Genomic DNA, 18,711 nt, shown 5'->3' with positions numbered 1-18,711 from the left:
ATAATATCTTAAATAACTTTGCTATCCATCCCTCGGGATTACAGCAAACTAGATAATCATAATGAACTAGAAAACAAGATTTTCTATTACATAGAGAACTGAGAGCTTTTTAAAATGGGAAGGTACCTAAATACAGCTTGTAAATAAAATATGAACTCTTAACATTAATTTATAAAATACACACCAAGTGTTGTGAAGTAACTAGATGAATACATCAGCTTTTAAATGTCAAGACTTTCCACGCCTTCTAAGGTGCTCCCCAATCTGTTGAGAGCTCAGCTACCAGAGTCACTGACACACACACATGTAACTCTTCAAGTTTGGTCACCCATAATTAGACCTTTCATCAGTCTAAAGGATGGGATAATCAGAGCAAATGCTATCACTAGTTACTGCTAACCATTAATTCAAGCACCTTAAGGCAAACAACCAGAAATGGGTTGGCTTTTCCTTGTACATTTTTTTTTCCTGGTCTATACCAATGGATGATGTGTAGGGTTCTATGTACATGATGTTGAATTTTCACTTAGAGGATCTGCTGTTTCTAAACTGGAGGAAGGAATTGGTTGTCATTGTGCATGCTGGCTGGCAGAGAAGTTAGTGCAGAGATCAAGTTAGCTAATTACAGGGTGACTAATTTGGGATTAGAAATGCCTCAGGAGGAGAGTGTGTTTTATTTTGGGCCTTTTACGATGTTCAGTATAAGCTGAATCCAATCCATATAGGCAATACCTATACCTAGGGTAGTGATAAAAAGTGTAACTAAGCGAATTTGAATTCGGAAGAGAAACTCACTTTAGAAACAACTTTTGTCTAATTTCAAATCATCAAACATCTTAGTGATAATTCTGGATGATATCACGTATAACCCCTCACATTCTCTGAATTCAAATACATTTTAAATGCCCCAACCCTATGCCGGGCCCTCAGCAGTTAAAGTGAGGAGTCCTAACCACTGAAGTTCTAGTTGCTGAGCTTTTAAAAGTTAACAAAGCTAGGATCTTGTTATAATGTAGCAATTTTCTCCCTTTTCATTTTCTATTTTGGGTGCTTGCTAAATACTTGTTGGGTGACTTTTCAGGTATTTTTGCAAACAAGAAAGCAGCCTTTATACAAGTCTATCTTTATTTGTAAAAAATAATATACAACTAAAGCTAAATTGATTTTTAAAATCAAAGTTCATTTAGTGATAATGTACATTTTATAATAAAATTGTAGTAAAATACTGACATTTGATAGTTTAACCAAAGTATCATTCATGTAAAAATCATGTTGCATGTAAAATTTAATTAGAAAATTCATAGTTCACAAAAGTACATATATTTTGTTGATAGCTCATGAGGACATTATCATAAACTTATTTAAGATACAGAACAAAATTCACAGTTAGCTTGACATTTAGTACTATAAAATTTTAAGGTGAATCCACTGATATTTTTGTTAATAAGGTACACTTGAAACAATTCAGACTACCAATGAATTGACATTTTATTGTATAACCAAGTTCTATTGGTTTTACAATATGTCTAGTAATCAATTATTTCACCAATAATTTAAATGAGATATCCAGTTGAGAAGACCACTGACATATACCTTTAGCGGGACAATTAAAAAAAAAAGCACTAGCAGCTTTGATTTCCATTTCCATGAATACATACAAGACAGATCTATATTTTTAGTTAAAAGTTGTTCAAAAAGTCAAGCCCTGAAGTATTTCTTCCCCTAAGAGAACAGTTCTGATGTTAAAACTTTGCTTAAAAAAAAAAAGAGAGAGAAAAAGAGAGGTAGTATGTGAAAGTATTTTTACTTAAAATGCTGAACCCCTGCACCGCTTGTAATATAAATGAAATGTAACCTTCTACTTACTAACATTTGCCATTCAAGAGTTAAATTTGTAAAACTCAACAGAATGTTAAACCTGGAATGCCATTAAAAAATAGTGGTTAAATAAGTGGAAGAATTTCTATGAATTCAACAAAAAGTATACTGTGTTACATAATGTTGTGCAGTTAATAGTTTAGTGATAATATGTTTAGTGGTACAATGTGAACAAAATACGTTGAAGTATTCTGAGTCAAGTGATCTTCATTTAATCAACTTTACTTCATATATTTTTATCATAGAGAGAAAATATCCTTCAAAACGGAGTCATTTGATTCTTCATTGTTTTAATAGCACACAACTGTTAAAAGGTATCCATTCTAGCCCTACCATAAAATTAATCAATAAATAACTCTGAGAGAAACGTCCATGAGCACAGGGGACTCATGTGGTCCACACTAGTCTTAGTCTGTATATACAAGCTACTGTAGCGCCTGTGCACCTCATACGACCAAACAGGCAAGGAACGAAAAGTTAGCAGCCTTACTCTTACCTTGTTCTAAGTGGATGCATCAGAAAGTAATAAATAGCCTCTTAACATTAATCAAGATACACTCTACCTGTCAAAGGTGAATACCACATACTTTCCATAAAGTGTAGGCAGTGTTCCTACAAACCCCACTAAGGAAAACCCAAAACTTTCACATAAAAAGTGCACAAGGCTGTCCTGTGTATAAAAATCTCTTAGTTTGGGTGTATTTTTTTTTTTTAATGAAAATAATTCGCACTACTCAAACACATTAGAAGGGTATAAAGGCAGACCAACAAAATACACAAACAAAGGAATGATTTCCAGTGAGATTCGGAATGAGGACGAGACATTATGGGAGAGAGTCTCCCACATCAGCAGGGTCGATGGAACTGCCTTTTACAACATTTAAGGGAAGCCTGAATGGAATGAGTTTGTAAATGTGGAAGTTACAAGAGGGACAAACGCGGATCTGAACTGTTAAGAGTCTCTTAATTCAGGAACACTGCTTCAACGATTTATAACTTGAAGCAGCCCCTAAAAAACAGTCAAGTTGGTTTGATTTCTTAGAAATTGGGGGGCGGGGGGAAGCATTTGGAAAAACTGTTAAAATTAGCAACAGAGGAACAACATTTAAAAAGTCAAAATAAAATACGGGGCATATAGGAGCCGAGGTCCCCAAAGTACCGAAAGATAGACTTCTTCACATTAGAAATTAAAAAATATAGTTAAGGGAAAAATTAACCAGGCTCTGCACAGCAGGTTAAATATGCAACCACTTCAAACGGAAATGATCTAGTCCTTAGGGTGTTTAGTTCTGGGAAATGTGCTCTAACATCCAGTTCTCTATAGACAAAATAGCAAAAGCACATCATTTCAGTAGCAAAGGCCCCTTTGTTTTAGACTTGAATTTACCTCTAACCCACCGAAGTTTATATGAATTATCAAACTACTATTTCAATAACATTTTAAGCTTGCGATATATATATATTTTTTTCATGCCTATCCCAGATCACTTGTTCAGAGGTATATGCTTGCAACTAGCCAAATTTACAGTCTCCGCAGCATCCTCATTCAGAAAACATTCAGGACGTGATGGTCTCATAGTGTGATGACTGTTCCATCTTCTTCTAAAAGCTTCTGATCTGGAGCCTGCGTTTCGAACTCGGGGGGTGTGCCACTTGCCACCGGGGGTACGCTCACCTCGTTAGCAGGGATGAAACCGTTCTGCCCAGACTCGAAACTGAGTTCCACCTGCGTGAGCGACTCCAGGCTCTCGGCGCTGGGCGCCGCCCGGGGGATCTGCCGCGGCTCCCCGCTGTCCTCGATGACGATGTCGTCGTCGTCGCTGTCCTCCTCCCCCGGCTCCAGGCTGGGCTCCGGCGGCGGCGCGCAGCTCGGGAGGCTGTTGTCGGTCGACTGGCCGGAGCTGCCCGAAGTCCGACTGTTCCGCACGACGTTGTTCCTCTGGTTGGCCGGCCGCACCGTGACGATGAGGTTGCGGCTGTTGGCGATCATCATGTCGGTGACCTGGTCGAGGCTCTTCCCGGAGACTTCGATGCCGTTCACCTCCAGGACTTCGTCATTGACGGCCAGCAGCCCCGTGCTCTGAGCCAGGCCCCCCGGCACGAGTCTGGAGATGAAGATGCCCGGGACCTTCTCCAGGCCGTGCGGGGTCACCCTGACGCTGGCCCCGTCCCGGATGTAGAAGCCCAGCGGCTTCTCTGTGCCATACTTGTAGAGACGCACCCGGCGGTGCGTTTCCGGGAGAATGTCCACGTCGATGATGGAAGACACAGGCCGGAAGTCCTGGGGCAGGCTAATGACTATGTGCGGCTTCTTTCTGTGGTTGTCGGGCCGCAACACGTTGGTTAGAACATTCTTCTTCTTGATTAGTGTGTCTGTACCAAAGGCACTGTAGTCTGCTTCTTCTGTTTAAACAAATAAGATAAAATGATTATAGGAATGCTATGAAAACACACATTTATCTATGGTGGAATCTGTACAGAAAGGGCAACTCAAAACATATTTGGTACAGAAACAAAACTCGTTAAATATTAGCCCGTTTCTATCAGATAAAAAACGGAAGGAAGACAGGAAGACATGCTGTGCCAGGAAAAACCACTAGGTGGCCTTCTCAAGTAGTCACCGTAAAATTACCAAAAGGTGACGTTAGATTTGACAAAGCTCAAGGACTTAAACATTAAATACGGCAAATGAAATTCTGATAGGCCTCACACACACATTCTTGACACCATTTACATCAAGTTATTTACACTGTATTTTCCCTATATTTGTTCAAAAGCCTCCAATTTGCATGTTTATATTTGACTTAATGACATGAAATTGGACACTTTTGAAGCGCAAATACCTGTTTTAGAGGTTGGGCAGATAGTGTACAGGCAGATCTCTTTTTATTGTGCCTCACAGATAATTTTTTTTTTAAACAACCTGAAGGTCTGTGGCAGCCCTGCATCGAGCAAGTCTACCAATGCCATTTTTTCAACAGCATCTGTTCATTTCGTGTCTCTGGGTCACATTTTATTAACTCTTGCGGTATTTCAAACTTGTGATCTTTGATGTCACTATCACAAAAAGATGATGACTCACTGAAGGCTCAGGTTTGTTTTTTTTTTTTAAGCAAAAAGGGTATTTTAAAATGAAGGCTTTTTTTAGACATAATGCACTTATTTGTGCCAACATTCATGTGACTCGCTCTATTGAGATAATCGCTTTATGGAACCCACAATATATCCAAGGTCTGCCTGTAACTAAGTGCAATGGATAATACACATAAAATCATAATGAAATTAAATGAACGTGTATCAACACAGAATTCTGGTCTTCTGCAAGTACACTCTCCCTCAGTTTTCTGGGGAAGTTTTTAATCTTTCATTTTCCCACTTTTCAAAGAGGCTGAGCTGAGACAGACTCAACAGGTAGGGGAGGGTTCTGGCAAAGCTGAGTGCTCCTGCCCTGTTTAACGGCATGGCCTCTCTCCCTCCAGGCAGCGTCTCTTCAAGGACTGTAGGAATCTGTGTGGCCAGTCCAGCTTGTCAGAGTCTTGTATTTTTAGGTTTAAAAAAATATTCCCACTTTAAAATGCTGCACCCAATTAAATAACAACAATAACCTGTTTAAGCAAAGTAACACCTGGGACTGGGGAGAGACTTAGTCTTCAAGTCAGCCATTGATCATTTCTGATGTAAACTAGGCAGAACAGGGCACTAAAACTCGATCTTCTCAAACCGCGCAGCTGGGGGCAGACAGCCTACAAACACACCTCACCCGAGGATGAGGAAATAAAATTAACAGCAGGCACGAAAGGTGAAACCACGTTTCAAAAATAACTAGAGTGAGGATAAACTAAAAAGAATCTCCAAGGATTAAAAAAATTAGTAAGAATTAAAAAAGACAAAAATACCCCCACCACCCCAAGAACTAAAGTCCTAGCTCAACCAACGCCACAGACGACAGTAACATCACCAGCCTGTGTCTGCAACATGGCTTCCATCTCCAGTCTCTTGTCTTCTCTCAGCCTCCTTATTCATGACTACTATTACCTTTACTTCACAGGAAATTAAGGGTACAAATAGGAGTACAAGTTGGAGAAGACTCTTGAGAGTCCCTTGGACTGCAAGGAGATCCAACCAGTCCATCCTAAAGGAGATCAGTCCTGGGTGTTCATTGGAAGGACTGATGCTCAAGCTGAAACTCCAATACTTTGGCCACCTGATGCGAAGAGCTGACTCATTTGAAAAGACCCTGATGCTGGGAAAGGTTGAAGGCAGGAGAAGGGGACGACAGAGGATGAGATGGTTGGATGGCATCACCGACTCGATGGACATGAGTTTGAGTAAGCTCTGGGAACTGGTGATGGACAGGGAAGCCTGGTGTGCTGCGGTCCACGGGGTCGCAAAGAGCCGGACACAACTGAGTGAACTGAACTGAACTGAACTGAAGGGTACAAAATACGTTACAGACAGAAGACTGGCCCAGTTTTCTTACTAGAGCAGCAGTGTGCACATTCACTTCCCACCGTGAATGTTAAGCGTACACTGTGTGTCAGAGCCTGGAGAACTTCAGCGATGTTTCCTCAGGGTGCCTGAACACTCCTCAAAAGCTAGTTTCAGAGAAATGTACAAGACCAGGGGTACCTAATTTTTGGGCATTTTTACCACCCGGGGATAATTTTGCTTCATTTATGGAGAAAGTAATTACACTGCGTTCTTACAAAGACAGAAATTTATTTATAATTTGGCTTGGGAAATAAATCCACTGACAAAACAATCTTTTGGGCAAAATGTGGCCAAAAATCTATCAACAATCTTCTACTGAATGTGTTCATTCAGAACTGTATGTGTCATTCTATAATCAATTAAGAGAGCTCACACAATTTTTATGTGGGAAATTTCAGACGATACAAACAGAGAACAAAACCAAGCTGCCTACATACCTATTCATGGGGAACCTGACCAACAGACCCCCCAATCTGCATAATTTGGCATTGCCTCCAGACTCTGTTTGAATGCTCTTTGCTAAATTCTCCAAAGCAATATGCCCCAGTACAAAGGCACCTTTGTTCCCCCATCTAGCTAATCAGTTTCCAGCCACTGGGAAAAGAAATATTTTGGCGCAAAGCCAGGGTGCAGGGTGTCGGTTTAAAGTGTAAAGGTGAACATGTGCAGGGACCAGGGCTGACGCTCCACCTGAGCATGTCTGTCAAAGTACAAAACTCTGAACAGGACGGAGGGTTGGAAACCTGGCTCGTGGCAACCTTTCACTTGCATAAACCCAGGCTGAGGCAACAGCACGTGACACAGGCTTGTGCAGCAACGCCTCACCTATCCTGAGCCCGACAAGCTCAGCTCGCCGAAACGGATGAGGATCTTCACCTGGAATGCCGCTGAACAGCCAGGCTGGATGTCTCACTTCCTTACACACAGAAAGCTCCTGTGCTTTAGTCACCCAGAGGGAGCCCTGTAGGCCCTCCCTCTGAGCCTACTATTTAAACATTAATTCCAAAACCCCTGGTTATCTCATTCCTCAGCTCAGAGTCATGAGCCAGGACTGAGGGTCCACCAGTGAGTGGCAGGCACAGATACAACAAATAGAAGCCTACAGTGAATATAAAGCAAACCTGAAAACGAACAAAGTGTTTCTATAAATCCCAGAAACATTCCTGCACAGTAACAAAACAGTGACCATTCCTGGGAGTCATCAAGAAAGTTTAAGACTGTGATCCGTTTCAAGTTCTGCTGGAAGACAGGGAAGAATGAAACAGTTTGGGGAACTGTTCTAGCCAAGGGGTGGACAACCTTTTTCTGTAACGAGTTGTACCATAAATATTTCAGGGTCCAGTAAGTCACACAGTCTCTGTTATAAAAGCAGCTGCAGGCCATACAGAAGGGAGTGAGCATGACTGTTTCCATGAAAACTGTTACAAAACAGCCAGCAAGCCCGAGTTTGCCAACATTTGTTCTCATCCAAAATGGTTAAATGAATAGATGTGGCAGCTTTTTAGAAGGATTAAACGTCACTTAAAGCAGATTCAAGTTCTGCAGATCCCTTCACTTTCTATATAAGAAAAATCAACCACCAGCTACTTAAGAAGCACCTATGCTGCGTGGCCAAGCCTTGTGCTCTGTGCTGCACAGCCAACGCAAACCGCGCAGAGGTACTTTGCTTTCAAGGTGTTTCCAGAATAACAGAGACGGCAATTAACCAAGAACCCGAAACCATTATGATTACAGAGGTGCCAAGAGCTGTGAAGTACCCTGGGTTGAGGAATCCTGTCAGTGGGCATACAAGGGCAACGCCAGCCTTGCTCAGGGAAGTGAAGCTTATGCTGAGACTGGAAAAGAAACCAGCAGCTCATCAGGTAGGAGGGAGGAAGAACCCTCAGGCGCAGACAGGCAGGAAGAGACCTCTGGAGAAGGCAGGCTGGGAGGGGAATGAGGAGGAGGAGCTAGAGCCAAGTCAGCAGACAGGGCCCTGCAGACAGACACCAGCCCCTCCGGGGAAGTGGGGAGAATTCCGGACTTCAGCCTAAGGCCAAAGGGAAGAAAACCCAAGGATTTTCTGGCTGCAAGCTGGAGAAGGGACCTGCGGGGCAAGGTAGGAGGCTATTGCAGGTAATTTAGGATGGTACCTGGCCTGGAGCAGAGGCAATGGAGATGGGGAGTTAAGTCTGAAAAACAATTAGAACACAGTTTTAATAGGCTTGGCGATGGACTGATTGAAAAAAACAAAAGTATGTGTCAGAGGTGACACCCAGGTTTCTGACATAAGCAACTGGTGTCGTATCCTGAGACGTTTCTCTTCAGTTTCTTTTTATTTTACTTAATTTTATTTCTTTTGTTAAACTATTTTTTTACAACTTACTATTTTTTTTTTTTTTTTTTACTTTACAATATTGTGATAGTTTTTGCCATACATTGACATGAATCAGCCATGGGTTTACATGTGTTCCCCTTCCTGGACCCCCCACCCACCTCCCTCCCCATACAACTTACTATTAAAATGTATTTTCCTTAGACCGTTTCTAAATTAAACCCGACTCATTAAAAGGTAACCTTAAAACACATCTCCCAAGTCACATCTACTGCACAGCAGAGTTCTAAGAGATGGTTTAAGGGCCACCTGGTTCCAGGTATCTGGGCCATAAGGCCATGTCCTAAGGCGGATGAGCCTTAACGCAAGGCCCTTCTGGTGTCACCAACATGCTCCTTTGAAGAAACCTGCGATACACATGTGTTCGCCTAATGGCACACGAAAACAGACGGCGGCGATACGGCGAGAGGCTGTGATGCCGGTGCCCTGATCGGATCCGGCGAGGGGCCCACGCCTGTCAATGGGGCTCAGACCTGGCTGAGCATCACCAGGACGGACTGGGAGGCTCCTGAAAAAATACACATTTCCCTGGCCATCCTCCAAACCTACAGGGATGACCTGAGTACTTTTACTGTATTTTTTTTTTAATTTTTTATTGGAATACAGTTGTTTTTCTTTTAAAGGTGCAAACTTTAAATATTGTCTAAGATTGTTTTCCATACAACAACCACCTGTACAACAAGAAAAGGAAAACTCTTTTTCCCTCAAATGAGGAAATTCTAAACTCCAACAGGGCAAAGAGGGCTGGCAAAAGACCTAGGCATCCTCTCTGAAAATAACTTTTAAGATATCAGGTTTTCCTGTTCTGATTCTTGCTTCCACGGTAACAGCCCTGGAAACAGTGTCTAGGGTGTTTCCCCTCTAACAATAAATTACTGTAAAACATAAAACTTTTCAAGATATGCAACAATGTGACCTCCAAAATCAGGCTATGAAGTGGTTTATGCCTTCAATCGTGAGCTTTCACTTCAAAGAAACCTTATTTGATAGTGTACCAGATTTTAACAGGTCACATGGTTTCAAATTTTAAAATTGCTTTTCTGTTTGTCTTTTAAAAACATCACTTGGTGCCATAGCAAGTGCAATCCACTGCCCTGCTGATTCATAAACTGGAAGCCGTAGACCAGAAAACAGAAAACGTGTTACCACTAAGCAATAAAATGTAACTATACTTAATATCATGTTATATAAGTTTCCTGAATTTAATGTTCATTAAAGATTACACAGAATCAGCATTCTACTTAAGCATCTGTCCAGCTTTAAAAGAAAAAAAGTGTCGTCATGAACTACAGGGCACTGCCTAACTCTGTAAGACCACCAGCGCGTTAACGCTACTAAGTAAGGTAATTCCAGGTCTCCAGAGGGCAATCTGGTAAACGTGGGGGGGTCCGAAGAGGCCCCTCTGAGAAAGTCACCCGCACTGAGACCTGAGGGCAAGGAGGCAGCTACGGGCTGAGCTGCAGGAAAAGCGTTCCTTACAGAAGGACAGCACGCGCAGAAGCACGGAGGCGGCGGCAAGCCCACCCAGTCCAGGGGGCAGAAATCAAGCCAGCGTGGCTGTCGTGGTGCAGGAGAGGAGGCCAGGGGAAGGGGAGGCTGTGGGGCCCAGATCAGGAAGGTTCTTGCTCTGGATGCAACGGGAGCCACTGGAGGATTTTAAGTATGAATGAATCGACTGACTGACTTTGCATTTTTTGCTTAAGTCATTTTTGTATTAAACGTAACACTTTTAAAAACAAAAATCTTCTGCTGAACACACCACCTTTTTCTAAATCAAATTCTAAGGGCTGTGAATCCTACTGGACATTCACCTCCACTGCACAGAAAACTGTTTGTTTACTGTGCTTACTTCAAAAGTCCCTTTCTGAAGAAGGGACCAGCAGAAGATAACCACCCTTCAAAGAGGTTAGGGTTAATCCTATGAGTGTTACAACGCCAGTAACATAAACATGTGATCGTATAATCCACAGCCTATAATCTTTCTAACAAAGGGGATAATCCAGCAAGTTTGTCAGATGGCAGTAGTTTAAAAATAGTCATTCTACGTTCAAATACACTTCCAAATAGCAACTAAATTTGTAATGAAAATTACAACTGCTAACAAGGAAGGCCTTTTATTCAACAATAATGATTTAAATTATTCTGTTTAAAATGATGAGGTCCACTCACACATTTTGTCTTCTCCACTGCTGTTCTTCCTTCTCCAACATTCTGTGCACAGCTTTCTAATAACACGCCCTGGTCTTCATCTCTGTTAGCTTTTCTGTCTACGCCCCAAAATTTCAACTATCACTTTCTGCAGACTTTCAACTCTTTGCCCACCATTTCTGATTTTGTATGTGACAAGGCTGAAACTCGCCAGCCAGATAAGCTTCTTTTCTGGCCTAAGAGGAAACCAGTTTTCTTTCCAAGTCAATCTCTCTTCCAAACTGTGCCTGTTTTATGGCCCTGCCCCAGCTATCAGGCTCGAGTCCAGGAAGCTATCTTCTGCTGGGCTCCTCTTCAACTCTCTGACATCTGGTGAGGAGCGTGGTGCCTCTGAGTGCTCCCCTTTACCTACCTCACCTCGTCTCCCGCTGGGGTGGAAACGGGCAGCGTCTCAGCTGCCTGCCCCTCACTCGGATTCATCCTCAACAGCCCAGGAGTCTTTCCGAAGGAACATCCTAGCTGTACCAGACTCCTGTCACTTCTCAAGGAAACCCGTTTCAGGGAAAACAAATTTGTGTGATTCTAACTATTTTGTAAATAGTCAAGTGGTACAGACATAAGTTACCCTACCTACCCTTGGAGGTTTATTTTGTTGGTGGACTTCAGTTCCTCCAAACCCAGAAGGAAAGATACACAATCAGTAGAATTTCAGAGCCCTGGGAGTGGTCCAACGCTTATCAACTGATTTGAAATAAAGTTTCGCCTTCAAGGGTAACCTCGGCCCATTCTCTCAGGCTGCTTCCTGGGTTGGTTTACAAACACAGTAAGGCTTTAATTATCCCCCCAGTACTGGGCTGGTGGCTGTCATGTTGCCTTTCCAAACCTCCTCATTTTCCAAAGACAAAGGAAGAAACAGCACGCATGGCGCCCATCTACAGGCAGAAACAGACACACACACACAGACACACACACAGACACACAGACACACAGACACACACACACACACGGAAGAGGCCGCAAAGTTAAAAAAAAATTTTTTTTAGGACTTTTTTAAGTCGAAATACATTTCAATGCTTGCCATATACAGTGGTTATTTAAAACGTTCTCTTGCAAGACCAATTATCAATGTTTACATTCCTTCAAAATAATGACTTACTAATTTTCCAGATAATTAACTAGTTGTATTTTCTGTGAGAAACACCTTAGAGGAAAGCTAACATTTAGCGGAGGCCTAGTTCATGCCAAGGCACTGCACTGAGCTCAGTTAAACTCCCTAGCAATGCTAAGAGATGGTATGTTCAGTCTATAGATAAAGACATTGCAAGCCAGAAGAGTAAACAACTTTCCTTCAAGTACCTATTAAGTAGTAAACACGGTATTTCAAAGTTGTGACGGACTTTTTGCGGCCCCATGAACTGTAGCCCTCGAGGCTCCTCTGTCCATGGGATTTTCCAGGCAAGAATACTGGAGTGGGTTGCCATTTCCTTCTCCAAGGGATCTCCCCAACCCAGGGATCCAATTCATATCTGTTGCATCAGCAGGTGGGTTCTTTACCACCAGAGTCACCTTAGTTGCCACCAAAAAAGGAGAATGTTTCTATGACTCCAAAGCCACACTCCTCCTACCACGTCTTTCTGAACGGACAAAATCACATTCAACGTGAAGATTCAATATATTCCTAATTTCCATTAAGAAAAAGAATCTAAGGGTTTACAAAGTAATCAAAACTTTCTAAAGTACACTTAATTAAGTGTAAAGATGTTAATTAAACCAATAATAATATCACAGATGTCTTAACTCACTTATTAGTTAACTTGGTAATAAGATTCACACAAAATGTCTAATTCCTTAAACTGGTGGCAAACTCTGTATATCCTATCAATGAGGAAAATTAACAACTTCTAATTCTCAAACAATTTCTCTGGTTGTTGGTACTTACCCTTTTTCTGTATAAAGATCCTAAGCAGTGGGTTGGCCGTTGAAACAGCTTTGTGATAATTGTCGTCATTATTTATAGGTAGTAAATCACCATGGATGTCTGCATAGCCTACTAAAACGTCAACATTGGGTATTTTATGAACATGTTGCAGTAATCCATAAAACTCCTCAAACTTTCCAGGTTTTGATCTTTCCAGTGAAAACCGACGAAATTCAGCTCCAAACTACAAACAAACATATTAATTTTAAAAAAGGTAACAGGATCCAATCTTACAATGCATGACATAGAAAAATTCAGAGTTTCCTTTAATAAAGAAGACAGTTTCAACCACACAGTTTATAGTCAGAAACCTGACTGAAAGTGAAATTCGCTCAGTCCTGTCTGACTCTTTGTGACCCTATGGACTACAGAGTCCATGGAATTCTCCAGGCCAGAATACTGGAGTGGGTAGCCTTTCCCTTTTCCAGGGGACCTTCCCAACCCAGGGATCAAACCCAGGTCTCCAGCATTGCAGGCGGATTTGTTACCAGCTGAGCCACCCCCAGAAACCTCATTATCTGGAGATGAAACAGCCTAGGGAAGGCACAGGAATGTGCCTGCTCACTGCAGCATCTCTTGAAGGGCATTCCCTTCAAGAGATGCAGGCTCAACTTAATCCCCGGGGTACCCAGGCCTCACTGGGGACTGTCCTGCAGAGTGACTCAGCTCAAACAAACCCTGTCTGGAGTCCAGATCCTGACAACAGTCTTCCCTCCTCACTCAGGCCACGGGGTAACAAAGATGTGCCTGAGTCTTTATTTTGACTGTCAGCAAAAAGCATCTAGGTTTCCTCCCCCCATAAAAGGAAAAACAACTTCATAGGAAGTGGCAGGAATTAACTGCAGCATATGCAAGTAGGACTTTGAACTTCTTGGCATTAAGGTACCATATGAATGGAGGCATATCATAGAAGAAATAAGTCTAAAGATAAGAAGTGTCTTCCCTATGTTAATCTTAAAAAAAGAAAAGGGGGCAGTTTTATTAATACATTAAAGATATGTCGTACAACTATCCAATTAATGCAAAAGTGTTTATGTGCTTGGCACAGTGCTAGGCCCTAGAGAATGAAAGGCTCAGGCCTGCACCAGAGCTCAGCAATTAGTGGGTAAAGAGAATAATTATATGAGAGGTGTTAAGGAAGCACACAAACAGGGAGGAGGGCACTTCCATCACACCCAGTATCTATCTTCCAATTCCAATACTCACGTCTGCTTCCCTACTCTAGAACTGAAATGCCACATGATTTCAGTGGTTCCTATCCGACACAAAGGACTGGCTTCATTCAGTCCGTAATAAACAGGATCTGTAACTTACTATGGAACTAGCATGGCATTTCCTCAAATGTGGAAACCTGAGAAAGGTTCATCAGCCTTCCTCAAAAAGTGCCCCAGTCACACAAGCTTGGGAAATGCTATATAACCATAATCACGCTCTTGGGAATCACTGGGGAGACCAGTTATTAAAAGAGAGGTGAAGCCCCAGGGTTGATTGAAACAGAAAAAATTTTAACACAAACTGTTTGCCAAATGTGTTTGACCAGTGAATTTCTTCTATTTTTGGATAGTAACACTAGTTGTACTACCAACAGGACCTTAAACATCATGCAGAGAAAGTCCCTCCTGGAATCATTTGTTTACAAATGTGTCCATTCACTTCCCCAAGGATCCCATGAGCTCCCTGGATTCACTGCTTTTGTTGTCACAAAGAAGTTCATCTGCCTTGCTTATACCCACACTATTTGCTAGTTTTCAATTAAAATGAAAACTCACTAAAACCACCTCTTACCTCCCATAAATTAAAAGTTTCCAAAACACATTCCTCAAACGTAAACACTAACATTTGTCCAGAAAATAAGGTGACTCACACCTAAAGCGCTCAAAAAGTTTAGTCACACCTTCACGTTTCAAAGTAAATAAAAACTGGGGAACACCCTTCGTATCAGAGTCAGTCTTATGATGTTATCAAAAGTCATAGTTTCTTCTCCATTTTCTTTATTCTGGTATCGCAACATCCCAGTGCATTCTGATTCATCCTGTGGTTTTATTACTTCCCCTGGTGAATGGGAGTAACAGCTAATAATTGAATATTTTCGGGCTGCAATGTTTTTGCTAAAGCTTGTGGATAAAAAGTCTTTGCTCGACATTTTTTTTTCTCTTGCTTAAATGTTATGATAAAAACAATGGGAAATTGTAAGGCTTCACAGTAGATGTGCCCTTTTGCAAAGTTAGCAGAAAAAAAGAGAGAAATTGTTATGCTTCTTGCAGCAGAACAACAGGATTAAGAGAACTTTTTACTACATGAAGAAAAATACAAAAATAGAGGTAAAATTAAGACCCAATCAACAACTATTAAAACTTTTTTTTAGCCTGGTCATGGGGATGGACACCCGTCACCCAGCATCTTTGGGTACAACACTAGAAATGTAAACTTGATTTTAGTATTGGTTCCCCATGAATAATAACCAGGAAATGTACAGCTCAATGACAATTCCAGGTCTTTGATATCTAACATTGTTGAAGGACATCACCTTGATTATTAAGAGCTCTCTCAACTCTAGAGAAACAGGAAGATAAATGTTACCAAAAAGTTTCTGTCAAGAAAAGTCACAGGGTAACTGGTATCACAACTTAACTATACTTATATTTGCATGATCCATTACTTTATTTGTACTATTTTCCCCTTCCATGAGCAAAGCTATGACTTTGACACTTGCTATTTATGCAGAAGAAAAAGAAATCCTGAAATGTGGAGCTGCGTACCACAGAGTTGGGGTCACAACCTCTTCGTTATCAACTTTGTAAAAAGCTGTGATATTACCACCAAAGCAATGAAAATGGACGTATTGTTTCACCCATCTGTCCAAATACTGTTTAAATGGTGAAGATGTCATGTGCTTTTATTTAACCCCTTAAAAATAAATGTATAGTTAAAACACAAGGTGTCAGAGACGCACTAGAAATGGTACCTCCCCGTGCCTATTGATCAGTGGCTAGAACATGAGTGGGACCCACTTTATGAGATGCAGGTTCTCAGAACGCCTTGATTCTGTTTAAGAGATACGGTTCACCGGAAGTGCAGCAGAGCAGGCCAAATGTACAATGGGCAGGCAGAGTGGGAGAGACTCACAACCCAGCTGACAGAAGAGGCACATGGAAAGCCTGAAATTCTAGTCCCTACATGCTCGAGGTTTCCTAATCTGAAAGATAAATTACTATTTGACTGTATTTATCAGAGCACCTTGAATCCCTACTCATTTTTTTCCTATGATAAAAAGTTAAAGACTTGCCACCAAGATTAGGACCACGAACTGAATTTTAAGATTACGCAATACCGTGTTTCTCTTTTCTTAACCTCAACTCCCACAAACCCAAACTAGATTTATAACAGAAATGCCATGAGAAGGTTCAACCATTGGGCATGGAACCACTACTACCACTATATGCTAGAGGAAAAACTCTCTATATTTTGTTATCTTAACCCTTAGTTCAAGCATGTCACTTCAATTCGGTATGGCAATTCCATGGAGGACACAGGAGAGAGTGTATTCCTGAAACTGCTATATTTCTGTTCTTATTAAGCAGAAGGGTTTTTGAAATTAGTACCTGTTCTGATACGAGTTAAGTTGAAAATCATGTTTTTAAGTGTTAAAAATGAATGCAGATCTCAGTTATAGCTACTTACAAGACTTTGCTTATCAACTCCAGATAATAAAAACCCTTCTACCCCAGAGAGCCTTCCTTACTCTACTCCACTGAAAATCACTCCTTGATTTTGCATTCTCCCTCTACCCCATCCCCGTAATCTTATACTCAGTAAGGCTTCATTATTTTTGAAGTTGATACGCTTTTCCTTTTCTCCTATTCTTCCTCGTGTTTTGATGTTCCCAACTCGTATTATAAATGTTCATGGGGCTCAGCTTTGGTGCGCTCTCTTTAGTATTTCAGAAGGCCGAAAACTTATCTTGTAAAAAGGCTTTAAGGTTTTGTCATAAAAAGCAGAGCTTGTTGAAGTCAAAACCTTTCTGAGCCCCTGTCTTCTCCGAGAATCAGACTAGATTATCTAAGTCCCTTCTGGCTCTTCAATTCATGAAATGCTTGCGTGAGAATGTTCTTGGGGCTGCCGATCATCTTCAAATTCCAGCTCAAAACCTCCTTTAGGAAGCATTCCCTCACTAATCCTGATACACTGTCCAGCTCAGGGAGCCTTGCAATTTAGGAATTCAGAGGATACCCACACGTAGTCATCAGCAAACGGGCATAGGGTTGGTCAAGAGGGAAAACACTTGAACGGAAAGAGTAGCAGGATGGAATGAGAAGGGCATCCAAACTCAAAGCTGTGAAGTGCCACTCGCACGGAAGGTGACCGTTCATCTTACAAGATTCAATGCATACCGAAGTTCGTGCTAGAAAAATCCCCAGCAGGAAGCAAAAGCTAACTTTTACATTTGGGTGACTTACGGGTGTTTCAAACACTCCTTACTCACAGGCCAGAAGGCAGAATTCCTCCAAACGTTCCGTACCACGCCGCGCTCGCTCAAATGCCCCCCACCCTCAGGTATGCCTTGGGCCGGACTCCCACCCTCGAAGGGGAAAGGTTTCTTAAGGAGGGGATGAAGCGCTCGGCGGGGCTCCTGCCTTACCTGGGGGCGGGGGCGGGCACAAGGCGCCCCCACCCTCGGCAAGTTCATTCCCCAACGTCTCCGGCCCCCAAGTCCCCCCACCGCGCCCCGCACGGCCCCAGACACCCGGCCCGGTCACTGCGGCCCCCGCCCCGGGGCCCCCCAGCCGGCCCGGCCCCGCGCACCTTGCTCTTCACCTCCATGGTGCCCAGGCAGCCGCTGCCCACCCCGTGCCGCTGGCCGCGGTTCATCCTGAGGCCGGGCCCGCGGCGGCCTCCTCCAGCCGGGCCGCCCCTCGGGGGCGCGCGGGGCGAGTGCGCGGCCGGCGGGCTCGGGACGCGGCGGCGGCGGCGCGGGCTCCTCCTCACAGGCACCTGCAGAGGGGCGGCTGCGGCTCGCGTCTCCGCGCCGGGCCCCGCTCGGCTGGCTCCTCACGCGGCGGGACCGAGGGTCGGACTGGCGGCGCGGCGGGCGGAGACGCGGAGCCCGCCCTCCCGGCCTCGGCGGCGGCCGCGACAGCGGAGGCGGCGGAGGGGGCGGAGCGGCGGGGACACGCGCCGCAGCCTCGCTCTCGGCCGCCGGCCCCGCGCGCGCGCGCTCCCTCACCCCGGGCCGGGCCGCCGCCGCGGCGCGTGCGCGCGCTCACCTGCAGCCTCCGCCGAAGCCTCGGCGGCCCGCGCTCCGCCCCCACCCAATGGGAAGCGCGCACCTGCGCCCGCGGCGCCAACCAATCGGTACGAGCCTTGCGCCGCGCGTGGGCGGGGCCTCCTGCTCGAAAAGTCCGCCTGCCGCAGTCCGATTGGTCCCGCGCGGCGAGGGAGGCGTGGGATCACCTGAAGCCGGGCGGGGCCCTCCGGACCCCGCAGGCGAGCTCCAAAGCGCATGCGCGGGCCCTGGAGTTTCCGCCCAGCGAAGGCCGGCCGGAAGCGCGAGCGCACCTGGAGACGCGCTGAGATGGGTGGGCCGTTTGCGCACGCGCGGGCGCGCGCCTGGTTGGTCGGGACCTGGCCCGAGCTCGCGCTCCGGCGGGGTGTGGGGCGCGCTTCCCGGCTGGTTGCCGGGCGCCGTGGGGCTGCCCGGTTTCTGCCACCCCTTCCCTCCCTTCCACTTTGGGATGCTGCAGCCTGCAGCATCGCCCCTCCATCACCCATTTGCGTCCTTTAGTCGTGTGGCTGCAACTCGGATTGCAGAATTCCAGTTTTCCCTCCTCTGCAACAGTTACTG

At 44.0% G+C, this 18,711-nt stretch overlaps 1 protein-coding gene across 2 annotated transcripts; it reads right to left on the bottom strand.

The window, feature by feature from the left end:
* Positions 1-1,107: 1,107 nt before the first annotated feature.
* Positions 1,108-18,163, bottom strand: PARD6B (par-6 family cell polarity regulator beta). Of its 2 annotated transcripts, none has more exons than XM_081560306.1 (3): positions 17,673-18,163; positions 12,831-13,053; positions 1,108-4,281 (listed from the first exon to the last, which is right to left on the bottom strand). In XM_081560306.1, the coding sequence occupies exons 1-3, from the start codon at positions 17,736-17,738 to the stop codon at positions 3,452-3,454; spliced, it is 1,119 nt and encodes a 372-aa protein (XP_081416432.1). In that variant the 5' UTR covers positions 17,739-18,163; the 3' UTR covers positions 1,108-3,451. The 2 variants fall into 2 exon arrangements, with proteins under 2 accessions (XP_081416432.1, XP_081416433.1); XM_081560307.1 differs by having other exon boundaries at positions 1,108-4,278.
* Between the last annotated feature and the right edge of the window lie 548 nt (positions 18,164-18,711).

The sequence above is a fragment of the Giraffa tippelskirchi genome, chromosome 13, assembly GCF_054371585.1.
Source record: "Giraffa tippelskirchi isolate mGirTip1 chromosome 13, T2T-mGirTip1v1.2.pri, whole genome shotgun sequence".
NCBI lineage: Eukaryota > Metazoa > Chordata > Mammalia > Artiodactyla > Giraffidae > Giraffa > Giraffa tippelskirchi.
Note: the sequence above shows the minus strand (reverse complement) of the source record. Positions and strands in the feature narration are given on the sequence as shown.